General features: G+C 59.9%; 4 protein-coding genes across 6 annotated transcripts; 2 read left to right on the top strand and 2 right to left on the bottom strand.

Moving 5' to 3' along the window:
* Nucleotides 1-49: 49 nt before the first annotated feature.
* On the top strand, nucleotides 50-2,758 carry rsd1 (Phosphatidylinositol-3-phosphatase SAC1). 2 transcript variants are annotated; one of them, XM_047987491.1, is made up of 5 exons: nucleotides 50-898; nucleotides 971-1,276; nucleotides 1,338-1,784; nucleotides 1,843-2,162; nucleotides 2,348-2,758. In XM_047987491.1, exons 1-4 carry the CDS (start codon nucleotides 282-284, stop codon nucleotides 2,099-2,101), a joined length of 1,629 nt encoding a protein of 542 aa, XP_047843476.1. In that variant the 5' UTR covers nucleotides 50-281; the 3' UTR covers nucleotides 2,102-2,162; nucleotides 2,348-2,758. The 2 variants fall into 2 exon arrangements, with proteins under 2 accessions (XP_047843476.1, XP_047843475.1); XM_047987490.1 differs by having other exon boundaries at nucleotides 1,338-2,758.
* An 869-nt stretch (nucleotides 2,759-3,627) lies between these two features.
* JDV02_006132 (uncharacterized protein) lies at nucleotides 3,628-7,573 on the top strand. The gene is made up of 4 exons (XM_047987489.1): nucleotides 3,628-3,643; nucleotides 3,853-4,209; nucleotides 4,328-6,020; nucleotides 6,109-7,573. The coding sequence occupies exons 2-4, from the start codon at nucleotides 4,003-4,005 to the stop codon at nucleotides 6,660-6,662; spliced, it is 2,454 nt and encodes an 817-aa protein (XP_047843474.1). The 5' UTR covers nucleotides 3,628-3,643; nucleotides 3,853-4,002; the 3' UTR covers nucleotides 6,663-7,573.
* On the bottom strand, nucleotides 7,543-9,721 carry JDV02_006131 (uncharacterized protein). The gene is made up of 2 exons (XM_047987488.1): nucleotides 9,072-9,721; nucleotides 7,543-8,989 (listed from the first exon to the last, which is right to left on the bottom strand). The coding sequence occupies exons 1-2, from the start codon at nucleotides 9,211-9,213 to the stop codon at nucleotides 7,845-7,847; spliced, it is 1,287 nt and encodes a 428-aa protein (XP_047843473.1). The 5' UTR covers nucleotides 9,214-9,721; the 3' UTR covers nucleotides 7,543-7,844.
* Nucleotides 9,722-10,501: 780 nt separating this feature from the next.
* JDV02_006130 (uncharacterized protein) lies at nucleotides 10,502-13,800 on the bottom strand. 2 transcript variants are annotated; one of them, XM_047987486.1, is made up of 7 exons: nucleotides 12,800-13,800; nucleotides 11,912-12,387; nucleotides 11,465-11,841; nucleotides 11,270-11,393; nucleotides 11,128-11,207; nucleotides 10,830-11,060; nucleotides 10,502-10,765 (listed from the first exon to the last, which is right to left on the bottom strand). In XM_047987486.1, exons 1-7 carry the CDS (start codon nucleotides 12,891-12,893, stop codon nucleotides 10,747-10,749), a joined length of 1,401 nt encoding a protein of 466 aa, XP_047843471.1. In that variant the 5' UTR covers nucleotides 12,894-13,800; the 3' UTR covers nucleotides 10,502-10,746. The 2 variants fall into 2 exon arrangements, with proteins under 2 accessions (XP_047843471.1, XP_047843472.1); XM_047987487.1 differs by having other exon boundaries at nucleotides 10,830-11,393.
* Between the last annotated feature and the right edge of the window lie 345 nt (nucleotides 13,801-14,145).

The raw sequence follows: 14,145 nt of genomic DNA, 5'->3' as shown, positions 1-14,145 counted from the left end.
CCAAAGACGTCCAAGATTTTCTGAGCACCCTGCTCCACACCTGCCTCCAACAAGACCCAGCCAGTCAACCGTCTTGCAAACGCAGCCTCGCTCCCCCTCTCCCGCAGACCTCCACATTCATCCATCGGAGTTCTTGGGCTTCCTGATCGTCACACTACTCCCGCTGTGAAAGCTCTCTCCACATCGTCCCCTGGATCGAATCCCTTCCAAATTCTTGTGCGCTGTTGACGTCGCTCACCGTCGTTGATCCCCAGAGCAGATTGTTGCCAACTGCCAGCACGATGTCGAGTCTGGACGTCGAGGCCTTACTGGCCGCCACGGAGAAGGAGGCCAACGAGAAGAAGCTGGCGATGCAAAATGAAAGCCATGCTGGAGAGGACAAGAAACACGGCTCCGACCGTGGCACCGACCGCCACCGCGACGACAACCACGACCGCCACCGCCACCGCCGCGATGACGCCGCCCGCAGCGACACTGGTAGCAACAGCAGCCGCCACGGAAATCGAAGCAGCCGAGATGGTCGCCGCGACTACAACAGCCACAGCCGACGCGACGGAGACTACTACCGTGGAGGACGCGGCCGTTCCCGTTCTCGCTCCCCTCGCCGCCACCACTATCGAGATGAACGCGACCGCCGCGACCGTCGTGATCGATACGACCGACGTGACCGATATGACCGCTCTGACCGCCGCCCCGCGGACCACGGCCGAGGACGTGAAGAGCGCCGCTCCCACACGCCTCCCCCCAACGACGAAGAGCGTGACTGCCGCACCGTCTTTGTTCAGCAACTCGCAAACCGTGTTCGAACCCATAAGCTCAAGGAGTTTTTTGAGGAGAACGCCGGCCCAGTCATCGAGGCGCAGATCGTCAAAGATCGCGTCAGCGGAAGATCCAAAGGGTCCGCCTCCCCCCCTCCCCCCCTCCCTTCATCAAAATCTCCCACATCCCGTGCTGACACACTGCCCATCAGTGTTGGCTATGTTGAGTTCAAGGATGTAGAGACCGTTCAAAAGGCTCTTCAACTCACTGGCCGACCCCTTGAAAACATCCCCATCATTGTAAGGGTCACTGAAGCAGAGAAGAACCGTCAAGTCAAGAAGCCAGACGACAGCGGTCAATCTAGCTCTGCCCCCTTCCACCGCCTGTATATTGGAAACATCCACTTCAATGTTACGCAGGAAGATCTCGAGGCGGTCTTTGAACCGTTTGGCGAACTCGACTTTGCCCAGCTGCTGATGGACGAGAACGGTCGCAGCAAGGGTTATGGCTTTGTGCAGTAAGGATGACCCCACGTACCTGGCGTTAGACGTGACGAGAGGCTAACTCATGCTCGTTAGGTACAAGGATGCGGAGAACGCGCGAGACGCAATGGATAAGATGAACAATTTCGAGCTCGCCGGTCGTCCCATCCGTGTTGGCCTGGGCAATGAACGCTCCGGTGCAGGTGCTGACGCAAGAAACCACGGCCCCAATGGAAATTTCCAGGGCTCCGCCTTTTCTGGTGCAGGCGGCCGCGGTCCGACCGCAGGGTTCGACCGCGCCGGCGGTCGTGATGACCGAAACGGTGGTGGCAGCGCGCTGGACGACACCGATGTCGCAGGGGTGAACTTCAACAACTACAGTCGAGACGCGTTGATGAGAAAGCTTGCCAGGACCGAAGAGCCCGCCGGTGGCAAAGACGATGCCCAGGCTGCGAAGCCCCGTGTCGACGTGAAGCCCTTGCCGGTCAACGTCAACACGGCGAGCCGGTGCATCGTTTTGCGAAACATGTACGACCCGGCCGAGTAAGTAGTTGCATTTCTACTCCCCTCCACTGGTAAGCAGCGCTGACGGTGACTCCAGGGAGCAAGACGAGAACTTCATACAGGAACTCGAAGAGGACGTCAAGACTGAGTGCGAGGCCAAGTATGGTCGCGTCGTGCACATTGCCGTCGACCGAAACACACCCGGCGAAGTTTACCTCAAGTTCGACAAGGTCCAAGGCGGCGAGAACGCCATCAAGGGCCTCAACGGACGCTACTTCGGAGGTCGCATGATCAACGCATCCCCCGTCGTTGATGCCATTTACAGCAGCATCTTCTCTCGCGCCCGAGCCGTCTAATCTTGATGAACTCATTGACAATGGGGAGAACCGTTTTCGGCTCCATCTAGGTTTTCGACAGGTTTGTAGCGTCCAATCCACTATTGCAGAGTCTTGACTAAGTGCTCCGCGTGCAGTACGCCCAGATACAAATTGGTCTGGCCCTGCGTGCTATGTTTGATACCCAAATTTCCTTTCGTTTGTGCGACGCTCAACCCGCCAACACTTGGTCGTCTGTGGCTGAGATTTTAACATTGCTTTTCTCAGATGCCACGACCTTGATACCCATTTGCTACCATCTCATGGTGGAATTTTGAAAGGAGGCCATTCCTCCAATTAAGTGGTTGTCCAGCGACGTATTGACCCAAGTCGACAACCGAGCACGCAATGATCGGAACCGCCGTACCAATATGCACTACACGATCCAGGATCTGGCTGGGTTTGGAGTCTCGTCAAGCTCACCGCCAAACGAATCCGGCTCTTCGCCATGTGACAAGGTCACATAGTGATCACACTGATGTCTGTACGAACACACAGGAGTGAGCCTCTTCCGTTGGCCGAGGAGGGGAATTTTGCTTTCCAGGGTACATGGGTAGGGCGTAGGCTTGGATGCCCGACGACTAGGGTAATTTTCCAAAGGAAATGAATGTCAAAAGTACATAGTGCACAACTGGCCCTTGGCAATGATCGTGCGTCGTACATCACGGTGATTGTCGGTGACAAAGGTATAAGTGGCGTCGAGCACGCGTGGGGTGACTGTCGGAACGCGATATTACGGTAGGCATCCCCTCCTGCGTTGCGGACCGTCTCTGAAGTGGCTGTAGCATACGAGCTTTCGTTCACGGCATGTCAGACCTGCGCGGCCGGCGGTCTCTAGACACCACGATTCACAGAACGCCTGATGGCTTCCCCAGGTCGCCATAGGTCGCCCAAGTGTACTCGTCTCTACTCTTAACAAGAGGATTTTCAGAGGGCTCACATCTTGCCCACAGGCATGCGAGGGCCAGGGGTCAGGCGCCGGTGATATGGCAGAGCGGATCGTCAGGCCGCCGTTTCACTGCAAACGCCGCTCTCGCTTTCGATTGTGTGGCTCTGATTCACAGGATGGTTCGTTCTCGTATTCACCTGATGTTTGTGGCACTGCGCGAGCTCAGTGAAAGAGTGGCCAGTTCGGTCTGCGCGCGCAGTTGTTCACACAAATGGGGGTCGTCGGCTCCTTGCTCAGGCAAATGAGGAGAGCGGGAGCAGCAGGGTGGCTCTCCATGGCGACGGGCGGGCGGGCGGGTGACGGCCCCGTGGAGCTCGCAGCTGCGAGCGGCAGCCTTTCTTAGGCCAGCCTCTGCTGTGCGGCCCGGGGAGAGGGTAGGCGGCCCTTCTTCCGCGCCCTACCGCCTCTCTCGTTCGTTTGCGCTTGATCACGCTTTGGTTTCTCCCTCATCCCTCACGCCCCAAACACCTATCCCAGGAGAGAAGTGATCAACAAGTATACCGCGTGTTGAGAAGAATCGCGCGCGAGACGAAGCTACAAGTTTCGGCCCCTTTGTCTCGTTAAGCTCTACAAAGGTCAGTCTCTCGGCTTGCAGGCTTCACTCTTCGTTCCTCTCGAGGGCTTCCAAAAAGGCTTCCGTGTCGTGACACCAGGGCTCACCGAGCCCTCTTCGCCTCTTCTCCAACACAAACTCCCCCTCCCACTGTCCAGGATCTTCAACACCCCATTCAACACGTTCATCGCCATCAAACGATAGGCGACTGGGTACTGACGCGAGCTTCAGGGCCGTTTCATCGGGACAACCTGTCGTTGTGCCTGACCGTTTTTTGTTCCGTCGATTCTTCTCGGCACACGCGGGGACTTACGACGACAACCTTTTCAGTCTCAGCCGTGCCCGGGGCTTTTGTCTTCCTCCCTCTTTCTCTCTGGCGTCATGTCCAATACGGCGGACGACACGAGCGCCTCGTCGGCCAAGCGGACCGACAACGGCGTTCGACTTCGGGGATCATCCTCGGCGAGTCTTCAGACGCCAGACCAGACCGCCACCACCGCGGACAGCAACATGCTGACGGTGGACTTTTCGACTCCCCTCGCGGGCCCTGCTCGCGCCGCCAAACTCCGCCAGATGGCCGAGAAGCACGTAAGTTGACTGCCCTGAGAGCCGCGGCCCCTTGTCTCCTCTCTCGGGATGTTTCTTGACCCCTTACACATGTTTGTGACTATGGGCCACATGGCTGACACAACCGCTTCCAATGTAGCCCGCGTTTGAAAATTGCCAGCGAATCCAGCAGATTCTCGCGGCCGTGCAAAAGGCCATTGTGAGCTCCGCGCCGGCGGGCGTGGAGCCGGCCGCGCTGGCCGCGCAGATCGGCGAGGTCGGCACGCTCGTCAACCAGGAGACGGCGCAGCTCGTCGAGGCGGTGGTGACCTTGAGCCTGGACCAGGAAGACACGGACAAGGCCATCGCGCGCATCAGCATCGCGGCCAACCTCGCGGGGGCCAAGACAGACGATCAAGCGCAGACCATCAGCCAGCTGACGGCGGAGCTCGCGGCGGAGAAGAACAAGTGCGAGCAGGCCGAGGCCGGCGCCAAGGAGACGGGGGCGGTGCTCGAGGAGCTCATGACGGAGGTCAAGGCCCTCAAGGAGACGATGAGAACTGCCTGGCAGACTGGCCCGTCGCAGGCTGAGCTGATCAAGGTGAGGCAGCCGGGTGGCAGCTCCAGTGCCTACAACAACAATCACAACGCTCTTGGGACTCACATGAAAACACAGACTCTGGCGTCGTGCATCGATGCCATCGAAAGAAGGCTCTTTTCAAAGACTCCCACGCGGACCGAGGAGACGAGCAACGCATCCCTCGCCAGCTCCATGTTCTCTCCAGCGTCTGCCCGGACTGCATGGACTCAGAGAACCACGTCCCCTATCAAGGAGGAAGAGGACGATTCCACGGCCGGCGCCTTCGAGAGCCAGACCCAAGGCCTGGGACTGGGCAGTCGCTCGACCTTTGGCGACCTTCCGCTCCGGCCGGCCACGGCGTTTCAGCCCATGGCTCGCTCGCCCCCGGTTCACGCGCCGCCTAGGTTCGGAGCCGCCCCCTATCAGCAGCCTCAACAAGTGATGCCCCCGCGTGGCCCTTCGGCGTTCTCCCAGGAGCGCCGCTTGGCCCCCTGGACCATGGGACAACAAGTCTACCGCGCCGTCTCGGGCGGCGGCGGCATCAACACGAGCAGCAGCAACGTGGGCGGCTCGTCGTTTTCGCCTCCCACCAGGCCCGGAACCGGCAACTTCCAGCCGCTCCCGCGATACCGCCCTACAGCGCCCGAGTTCTACCCCTCGACGGGCTTCGCCGCGGCTCAGTCTCAGTCTCAGCCTCAGCCTCAGGCCCAGGGTGCGGCCATCGCTCGGCCTGGCAGCGCGTTTGGCCACCGCTCGCAGTTCCAGGCCATGACACCTACGTCTGCAGGACGCGGCGGCGGCGGCAACCGATACGGCCGCGCGTCGGAGAGCATCATGCCCTCTGCAAAGGCCGAGTCCCCGGCCGAGTCGTTTGCCCCCGTGTCACGCGGCAACCGCAGCCCTTCGGCGCCCATCCAGCTGACGCCGCAGATGGTGACGGCGTGGAACGAGGACATCATGGACTTTTACGCCAAGATCCGCACGTTTGTCGAGCGCCACGCCTCGGACGCGGAGCGCGGTCCCATCGCGCAACTGGCAGGGACGAGCCTCTGGCACACGCTGCTGACCACGTACCGCCCGCTGTCCGACTCGGAGGCAGCGTCGTACCTCGAGTTCCACCTGCGCAACGAAAACTCCAAGGCGTGCGTCGTGACGCGCCTCGTCATCGACTACGTCGTCAACCGCGTGTGGGTGCCGGGCGCGTGGGCCGGGTCGGACAGCAAGACGACGTGCGAGCTGATGGAGCTGAGCCACGAGCTTGAGGCCACGGCAGGTACGTTTCTTTTTTTGTTCTTGTTCCCCTCCATCCGCACCCGATGGGTTGTTTTTGTTCCTGTTTCTGACGGCAGTGATATGCATAGGTCAGCCATCGGCGACGCGCCAGCCCCTGCTCAACCGGCAGGCGGTCCTCATCGGGCAGGTTCTCAGGAACGAACAAGGCACGTCGTGCCACCAGTCGCGCGTCTCGGAGACGACGCGCTCGCTGTACGCGTCGCTGCAGCCGCTCATGAACCACAAGGGCAACAGCAACATCAGCGGCGGCGGCGGCGGTAATGGCGGCGGTATCAGCAACACCAACACCAAGACGGCGGCCATGGCGGCGGCAGCAGCAGCAGCGGTGGCGGCGGAGGAGGCGCGCCGCGACCTCGCCGCAGTGGCCGAGTCGGCGTGGGACCTGTCGGCCAAGATCCTGACGAGCCGTCTGACGTTTGACTTTCGGTTCCCCGAGATCAGCAGCCGCTTCTTGTCGCAGAGCATGCTGCCCATCTGGCCGCACACGGACCCGGCGGAGCTGCAGGCGCAGCACTTCCGCGTCGCGCTCGTCACGACGCCCATCATCACGTGCCGCAACGACACGGGCGCGGGCATCTCGGCGCACTCTATCGCGCTGGCGGACGTGTTTTGTATGCAGTAGGCGTTGGGGGGTGGCCTATGTGTGCGTCGGAGAGGAACAGAACGGCTTGCTCTGCCGGGCCCCCGGCCGGAGTCGAGTTGGTGGCGGAGCTCGATGGCGGGCTTTGCCTTGTTTCGTCGATGCGCCTCCCTCTTTCTACTTCTTCTTCCTTTTCCTTTTCGTGTGTGCCTTTGCTTGGACACGCATGGCATTTGGAGAGCAGACAGCCACCCAGGGGGTGGGTGAGTGAGCCTTGGAGCAGCTGCTTTCAGGTTCGAGATGAGGAGTCACGCCCAGGCAGGGGAGAGGAGGCCGTGGACTCTTGACTCTGGTGATCTCTACTTCCTCCCTCCATTTCTCTTTCTTTTTTCTTTGGTATTCGGGCCGCATGTCCCGAAGCAGAAACACTCGATGCCACGACAAGGCATACGCGTGCGCATCACCATCGAACATACTATATAACAACAACACAGACATATAGGTAGGAGCCTTTTCGACTCCAGTCCCATCGGCAAACCACTATACTTTTTTCTCTTTTTTTGCAACTGGGGCCAGCAGGCTACCCACGCAGCCTGGCCGCGGCGCTATTAATCAGGGGCACATGCAGGCAGCCGTCCTTGCCTGCAGCGCATGTTGCGTAGGCGTCGGGCTGGACATGGACGGATGGAGGGCGTGAGAGGAAAGAGCGGAAGAAATGAGCGCGGTACTGAGGGCAGAGAGTCGAGGTTCTTCGAGGAAGCTTGCGCGAAACCTCGTGCGGTCCGGTTCTCGACGATAAGTCTCACGCAGTGAGGCGGGAATGGGATTTGTGTGCTCGGTCTTTCAGAGTGCCTGCAGAGACGGACACGGGCAGAGACGTCACCAAAGACGCGAAAGGTAGCTGCGACTTGAGGAGCTTTTTACCAGGTCGACAGAATAATATTGATCAGTACTTGTACATTTTGTGCTCATCCATGTGAGGAGCGGTTTTTTTGTTCTGGCAGCTGTTAGGAGATTCCCCCCATGTCGACTGTGAAGACGCCCATCTATGTATGTATGTCTGCCCACACAGATCCAAACCTAGGGGCTGTCATGACCCGCGTCAACGAAATCGACTGTCTGAGCTTCGAGTCCCTTGGAACTCATACTCGTGCCCGCTCTCCCCATATCAAAAAGACCCCCCCAAAACAAAAACGTTGGAACCCGCCAAGTCTCTCAAGTAAATCACAGCCCCCGCCGCCTTCTAGTCGAAGCAGGAGAAGAAGGAGAAGCAGAAGAAGAAGTGAAAGAAAGCGGCGACCTCCGACCCCCGCAGTCGCTCCCGCTCGCCACGTTGTCCAGCCGCTTGTTCACGGCGCCGAGCACGACCTTGAGGATCTCCCCCGCCGTGAGCGTCTTGTAGTCGTCGTCGCCGTACTTGAGCGTGTCCACCATGTCGCGCACGCCGTGCCGGGCCGCGAGCCCGTCGTCGAGCCCGCGCAGCGCCGCCGTGGCGCCCGCGTCGTCGCCCACCTGCACGAACTGCACGCCCACCTGCCACGCGGGGGCGCCGAGGGCGTCGAGGCGGCGGGCGTAGCGGGCGATGGCGGGGCCGGGGAGGTGCGGGTTGTGCATGACGCTGTCTTCTTCGTCATCTTCCTCGCCCTGCTGATGCTGATACGGATACTGCTGCTGATACTGCTGGTGACCATGATAATGATGATGATGATGGTGATATCGCGGCGGTAGTGATGATGGGGGACTCCAGGGGCCCGGCATGCCGTCGGTAATGACAATGAGGTTGAGGGGCCGCACGTCGCGCACGTCGTCGGCGCGCTCGAGCTGCGCAAAGTACGGGTCGAGAATGTCCTCGATGCGGCCGCGCGTGTGCGTCGGCCCGCAGGGGCGCAGGCCGCGGAAGAGGGCGTCGACGGCGCACGGGTCCGTCACGTTGTAGTAGCCGCCGGGCGCCCTGCTGCCACCACCGCCACCGACTCTCTGAGACGATGCGTTTTCGAAGGAGGAGGAGAAGCCGCCGCTGCTGCTGCTGCGGTGGTTCATAAAGTGAATGTCGATGCCGTCGTCGTCGTGGCTCGTGCACACGGGCGTGATCTGGCGCAGCGCCGACCTGACCTCGCGCCACCGCGGGCCGAGCATCGACGTGGAGTCGTCGATGAGGAAGACGGTGTCGAAGAGGTAGAGCAGGTAGTGCGGGTCGTCGTTGGTGGCGGTTCCGTCCTGCGTCATGTCGTCCATCGTGTAGTCGGCGGCGGCGGAATACGCAGGTGGTGAGGACGATGCCGTTGCTGGTGGTGTTTGTGGTGATGATGGTGATGCCGTCGGCGTGTAAGCCGGAGGGGGCGTCTCGGTGGCAGCACCACGACAGCGCGCTGTGCGTTTTCCCATACATGTCAGTTATGACATCGTCTCTTACTGTGCGAGAAGCCAACTCGTGGGGTTTTGGTTTCTTACCTGGAGCTTGTTGAGGCGCGAGCGCAGCGCCGTGCGGCCGTCCAAAGGAAGCGCATCGGGCGCCGCGGTCGGTCCCTGTTCGCCGTGACCGCTTGTCGCCGGAGCGGGACAGGCGATGGGACAGGCTGAGGAGCTTCTCCATGGTGTTTGTTTGTTTGTTTGTTTGTTTGTTTGTTCAGAGGGTGGTCTGTAGTCTCGGCGGCTGATGATCTGCCCTGTTTCTCTTTTCCTTTCCTTTCTGATTCTTCTTTTAATCTTGAGGGGTTCAACAATGTTGTTGTTGTTGTTGTTGCGCAACAGGCTTGCCGTCGCGGGATGGTTCACTCCTCGTAGCTGTAGGTCTTGTTGTTGATGTTCTGTTGTTTTTATCTTTGCTTGTCTCTCCTTCATCAGCATGAAGGTCAACAACAACAAGCCAGGCTGGTTGCGAGACCGCAACACTTTTATAAACAACGAAGCATCTTGGTCGGCTTGGCCCGCCCGACCCCGTTCCGTAAGCCCCCTGCAAGGTAGATTCAAAATGCGCCATGACGGTCAAAGCATCATCACCTGTGCATCGCGAGGCTCTAACACAAAGTAGATAGATTAGTCGGACATGTCTCGGCGACGCGCTCGATACAGTGGTACGTAGGGCTTTTTCACCAGGTACATTGCAACAGGGGACTAATGCAGGTCTACCTCTACAGCGGCGCTTCGCAGAGATAGCCCGCACGTGTGCATCCCCGGGAGAAATGCAGCGCCCCTGGCACAGCCACATCGGCTCTCCGCTGGGCCACCCCGGGGTCCGTCTGCTTGCAGCGCGCAACTGCCTCTAGTACATTACAACGCACCTATTCTGTACCTCGTGCAAAGTACCTAACCTTGCAAGCTGAGCGACCACCGCCACACCGCCGCCCCTCTACAGCCCCCTCCACCGTCTGCCACACGCCCTCAGCGCGTCACACGCCGTCTGCCTTGGCAGACTGCCTCGTAGTTACACCCGTGCCTCCTCCTGAGTCCTACCTGTATACTGTATGTTAGTCGTGATACGTGCATTACACACACACACACACACATACAGCCCCCTCAGATAACAGACCTCGGTCAAATCAAAGTCGACCCCAGACTCATCATCCTTCCTAATCCTGCACTTGTTTTGCCCCCTTTTTGAACCGTCAAAAGTCCGGGCGACTGCTGTTACGCCCCAACCAAAAGGGGGCGGCGGGTTGGGTGGCCGGGCGACCGAAGCATCGGGCAAGGCTTCGGCCGCGGCTAATTCGGCCTCCCTTTCGGCCATCAGGATCATCTGTGTATCATGTTCCCGTTTGTCGTTGCTCTAACCTGTAATGTGGAATCAAACGCATGCGTGGCCATCGCAGCGGCTCCGGGGAACCGCCTCGCCACGATACACATGGACAAACACTATACTGCATGGGCGATCGTTGGGCGTGCCTTGCCCATGTTACCGAATACACTTCACGCACAGCCTTGGTGTACGAAACAAGAGGCCCAGGGACAACACATGACAGACTTGGACCCATCACGAGAGCCAAAACTAACTCAACCATCTCCATCACATATTTCTGCGATGCAACCTCTAAGCGCCCCAGCCCAAACTCTCTCAAATGCTGCGCACAAGTGGCTCAAACAACCTCTGGGCAAAACATACTTTCACCACAGCCTCCCTCGTCCTAAACTAATTCGACTTTCTGTGCCTGCCATACATTGTTAGTCCAAGCGTCCCCGATGCAGACGTCATGTATGACAACCAAAACTCACTTGTTCACGACACGTTCGATGCCGTCCAGGCCCATACGCAGCACGTCCATTCTCGGCCCGTATGAAAAGCGTACAAAGTGGTGGCAGGGGCTGTCAAAGAGGTCACGGCGACGCGACGGGTTCAGGTCGAAGAAGATTCCAGGCACCACAATCACCTTTTCCTCCAGACACGCCTGGAAAAAGTTGAGGCCATCCGAGATGCTATCGGGCAGGCCCTCCAGGTTGAGCCAGCTACAAACAGAGCGTCAGCTCCCAGGACGACGCGCCCACACACACACACTTGGCAGCAGGCACTCACAGGTAAAACGTCGAGTCGGGCACGTATTTGATGACGAAGCCCATCTCGCGCAGGCGTCGGACGACAAAGTCACGCTTGTCCTACAGAGCCCGTCTGTCAGTAAGGGCCATGAGCGCGTGGCATGTGCGCGTTGACGACTTACGCGGAAGTGGCGCTGCAGGTGCACCATCTCGTTCTGCACGAGCGTGGGATCCAGCATCGGAATGGCCGCCTCTTGGAAGGCATGGCATGCACCGCCATCGAGGTAGCTTCCGCACGAGCCGATGCTAGATGACAACACCGTCAGCTGCGCCGCACATTTACGCAACCCGATCGATCCATCAACGAGACGACTCACGCGCTAATGTACTCCTTGGGACCCAGGATCCACGCAATTCTCCAGCCCGGCAGCCTGAAGCGCTTGGTGAGCCCATCAATGATGAGCACGTCGTCCTCGTCCACATCCTCGACGTTCTCGGCCGCGGAGATGGTGGTGCCGTCGCAATTGCTCGTGTAGTTGTAGCCAGAGTAGAACTCGTCGCTGATGAAGGTGGCGCGGCCGCGGCAAATGTCCTGGATCTCGGCGAGTTCGGGGTTCGCGACGACCCTGCCGGTAGGGTTTCTCGGGTTCGAGGTCAGGATGACCGAGGTGCCGCGGGCGATTTCCTCGGCGATCTTGTCGGGGTGGATGTGGTAGCCGTCCTCCTCATTCAGGGGCACCGGGATGGCCGCAAACTGCATCGCTCTCCACGTCAGCTCGACATCCTCCAATTTCCACGCCGGACCGGCATCAAACAAGACGCACGTTCTTGAAGAGACTCAGCATCTCGTTGTACGCCGTGTAGTCGGGCAGGAAGAAACTCAGATATGAGTTGCCCAGGACGGCGGCGATGCGGATCAGGCCCGCTCGGCCACCAGGGACAATGGCCACGTTCTCCCACGTGTACAGGCTGTCCTTGCCTTTGCGGTGCGACTCGTTGTATAGCTTGGCAACGGCCTCCCTCAGGGGCCGGATGCCGGCCGTGGGGCCGTACTCGCGGGCGGCGACGGAGATGTCAATGGTCGAGGGCCGCTTGAAGCACCCCGAGATGTCGTCCTCGACCTCGGGAGCGCCTTGGCCCAGGTTGGCCCAGGCATCGGGCTCCTCGAGGAAGCCATACTCTGAGGCGCGCTCGGTGCACCAGACGACGCCCGTCGAGGATCGGCTCGCGTCGAGGCCGGCGTGCGGCAGATGGCCCTCGTGGGCGTTTCGAAACTGGCGATGGATCTTGGATTGGATCTCTGGAAGACGGAGAGAGCCCTGTCAGCGTCCACGGCCTTTTGCACACGGCCCATTCGCGAAGTGTCAACTTGTACGGGCTGCGCGCGGCAGCTGCAGGCGCTGCGGGGGGGGGGGTGTCGTGGCGCGGCGAGACAGCCCGACGCACTGCGGCCAAGACCTGCCCGCGCTGCAACTACCAAAAGTACGGCTCTGCCCGGTGTTTGGTGGGATGGAGGGGTAGTAACCCGCCCGGATGGCAAGGCAGTTGCAGCTCCTTCCGCTGCAGTCTCACCGCGACTCCAGCCAGGCACATCGCGCGCAGCATCCGCACAAGCCTGCAAAGCTTTCTCTCCCCTGCCCCCATGACCCCAGGGGTTCCAACTTTCAAAGCCTGGGGGGGCAAGAAAAAAAAATACGTTGGGTGCCACTCACCGTTGGCCGATGGCTCGACGCCGCTGAAACGACGCATCAGCGGCTTCGGCACGCCAGTGTGGCGGTTCACCGAGAACTTGCGACCGCCGAACATGGTGACCTTAGGGTTGCTCGTTGCTTCGACGCTTGGAGGCGTGGGGGGGAGGTATTTGTTGATGAGGTGAGGGGCGTGGAGGGAGAGGTTTTTTTCTTGGTTGGTATCCCTTCGATGCGCCGCCGCGGGATAGAGGTCGAGGAACGGTGAGCGTGGATGTCGAAGAAAGCGGCAGCAGCGGCAGCAGCAGCGCAGGAAAACCAGATTCGTGGAGGAGTCGCAGGCACCGGAGGAAAGACCGCGTGAGAAGGAGCAAAACAAGATGACAAAAGATGCAGCGCGCAGTCGGCCTGGAGGGGAGACAAGGCCGATCAGGGCGTGCGGTGCTTTTTGTTCTCCCAGAGGAGGAGGGAAAGAAAGCTCAGACAGGTATATGTGTAATACCACCAAAGTTGGCTTAGTACTAGGTAGTACCTCTGTTGCTGCCGGGCCTGGTATTCACCGCTAGGTACTAATACAGCCTATACTGTACTGTATGTACTGTACTGTACTCTGTCAGGCAAGGCAATGCGAGGCGAGGCGAGGCGAGGCGAGGCAAAAGGTATGGATGGGCAATGATCGCTCCGCGGGCGCCCGCTTCACCGAGCTCTGGGCTGCGTTTTTAGGCCACCGCGCCCGCGGCCCCGCCGCCGCCGCCGCTGCCTGCATGGGCCTCCCATGTTTGGTTTTGCGTACTAAAACGCTCCTTTCGGGTGCCGCCGCCGCCGTTCGAAGACTGCAAGGACTGTCGATGGAACGGGTTTCGCTGAGAGCAGCCAACGGGTTTGGCGGCAGCCAGCCAGCCAGCCAGCCATCTCACCCGCGTCACATCGCATCGGTGCGGATGACGAGAGCCGGCGACGCCCGAACTTGGGGCAGCTGGGCTAGGCGGCTGGCAGACGAGCAAGAGGATGATGATGCGTTTCCTCCATACCAACGAAGCAAAGGCGATACGGATATACGGAGTACAGTGTGCCCCCCTCCCGATGAGGCACTTTACGAGAAGCGCGCGGACGGCCTCGCCGCGGCAGAGGCGCTCATGAACCAACGATTCGTCCGACCATTCAACCAACCAACACGCAAGCTGAGGCAATGTTTTCTCTGTTTCTCACTCACTCGTCTTGACACGGGCGTTTCACATACGTGCCACCCCGATGCAGCAAGCAAATGCCTCTCTGCAGGGTTTTTGTCGCACCCGCTCGGGACGCAACGCAACGCAACGCACGCCCTCCAAGGACCCCAGCCAGAATGCATGCCAGGGCTGCAACGCACC

The sequence above is a fragment of the Purpureocillium takamizusanense genome, chromosome 5 (assembly GCF_022605165.1).
Source record: "Purpureocillium takamizusanense chromosome 5, complete sequence".
NCBI lineage: Eukaryota > Fungi > Ascomycota > Sordariomycetes > Hypocreales > Ophiocordycipitaceae > Purpureocillium > Purpureocillium takamizusanense.
The sequence above is the reverse complement of the archived record's forward strand: the minus strand, read 5'-3'. Positions and strand labels throughout refer to the sequence as shown.

Excerpts from the sequence above, each read along its gene's own strand:
- JDV02_006130 (XM_047987486.1), bottom strand. The coding sequence starts at position 12,893 with ATGTTCGGCGGTCGCAAGTTCTCGGTGAACCGCCACACTGGCGTGCCG. Across the intron at positions 12,388-12,799 it reads CGTCGAGCCATCGGCCAACG|AGATCCAATCCAAGATCCAT; the intron begins GTGAGTGGCACC and ends TCCGTCTTCCAG. Across the intron at positions 11,842-11,911 it reads TGCTGAGTCTCTTCAAGAAC|TTTGCGGCCATCCCGGTGCC; the intron begins GTGCGTCTTGTT and ends AGAGCGATGCAG.
- JDV02_006132 (XM_047987489.1), top strand. The coding sequence starts at position 4,003 with ATGTCCAATACGGCGGACGACACGAGCGCCTCGTCGGCCAAGCGGACC. Across the intron at positions 4,210-4,327 it reads GCCAGATGGCCGAGAAGCAC|CCCGCGTTTGAAAATTGCCA; the intron begins GTAAGTTGACTG and ends CTTCCAATGTAG. Across the intron at positions 6,021-6,108 it reads CGAGCTTGAGGCCACGGCAG|GTCAGCCATCGGCGACGCGC; the intron begins GTACGTTTCTTT and ends TGATATGCATAG.
- JDV02_006131 (XM_047987488.1), bottom strand. The coding sequence starts at position 9,213 with ATGGAGAAGCTCCTCAGCCTGTCCCATCGCCTGTCCCGCTCCGGCGAC. Across the intron at positions 8,990-9,071 it reads CGCGCCTCAACAAGCTCCAG|CGCGCTGTCGTGGTGCTGCC; the intron begins GTAAGAAACCAA and ends GAAAACGCACAG.
- rsd1 (XM_047987491.1), top strand. The coding sequence starts at position 282 with ATGTCGAGTCTGGACGTCGAGGCCTTACTGGCCGCCACGGAGAAGGAG. Across the intron at positions 899-970 it reads GTCAGCGGAAGATCCAAAGG|TGTTGGCTATGTTGAGTTCA; the intron begins GTCCGCCTCCCC and ends ACTGCCCATCAG. Across the intron at positions 1,277-1,337 it reads AAGGGTTATGGCTTTGTGCA|GTACAAGGATGCGGAGAACG; the intron begins GTAAGGATGACC and ends CATGCTCGTTAG.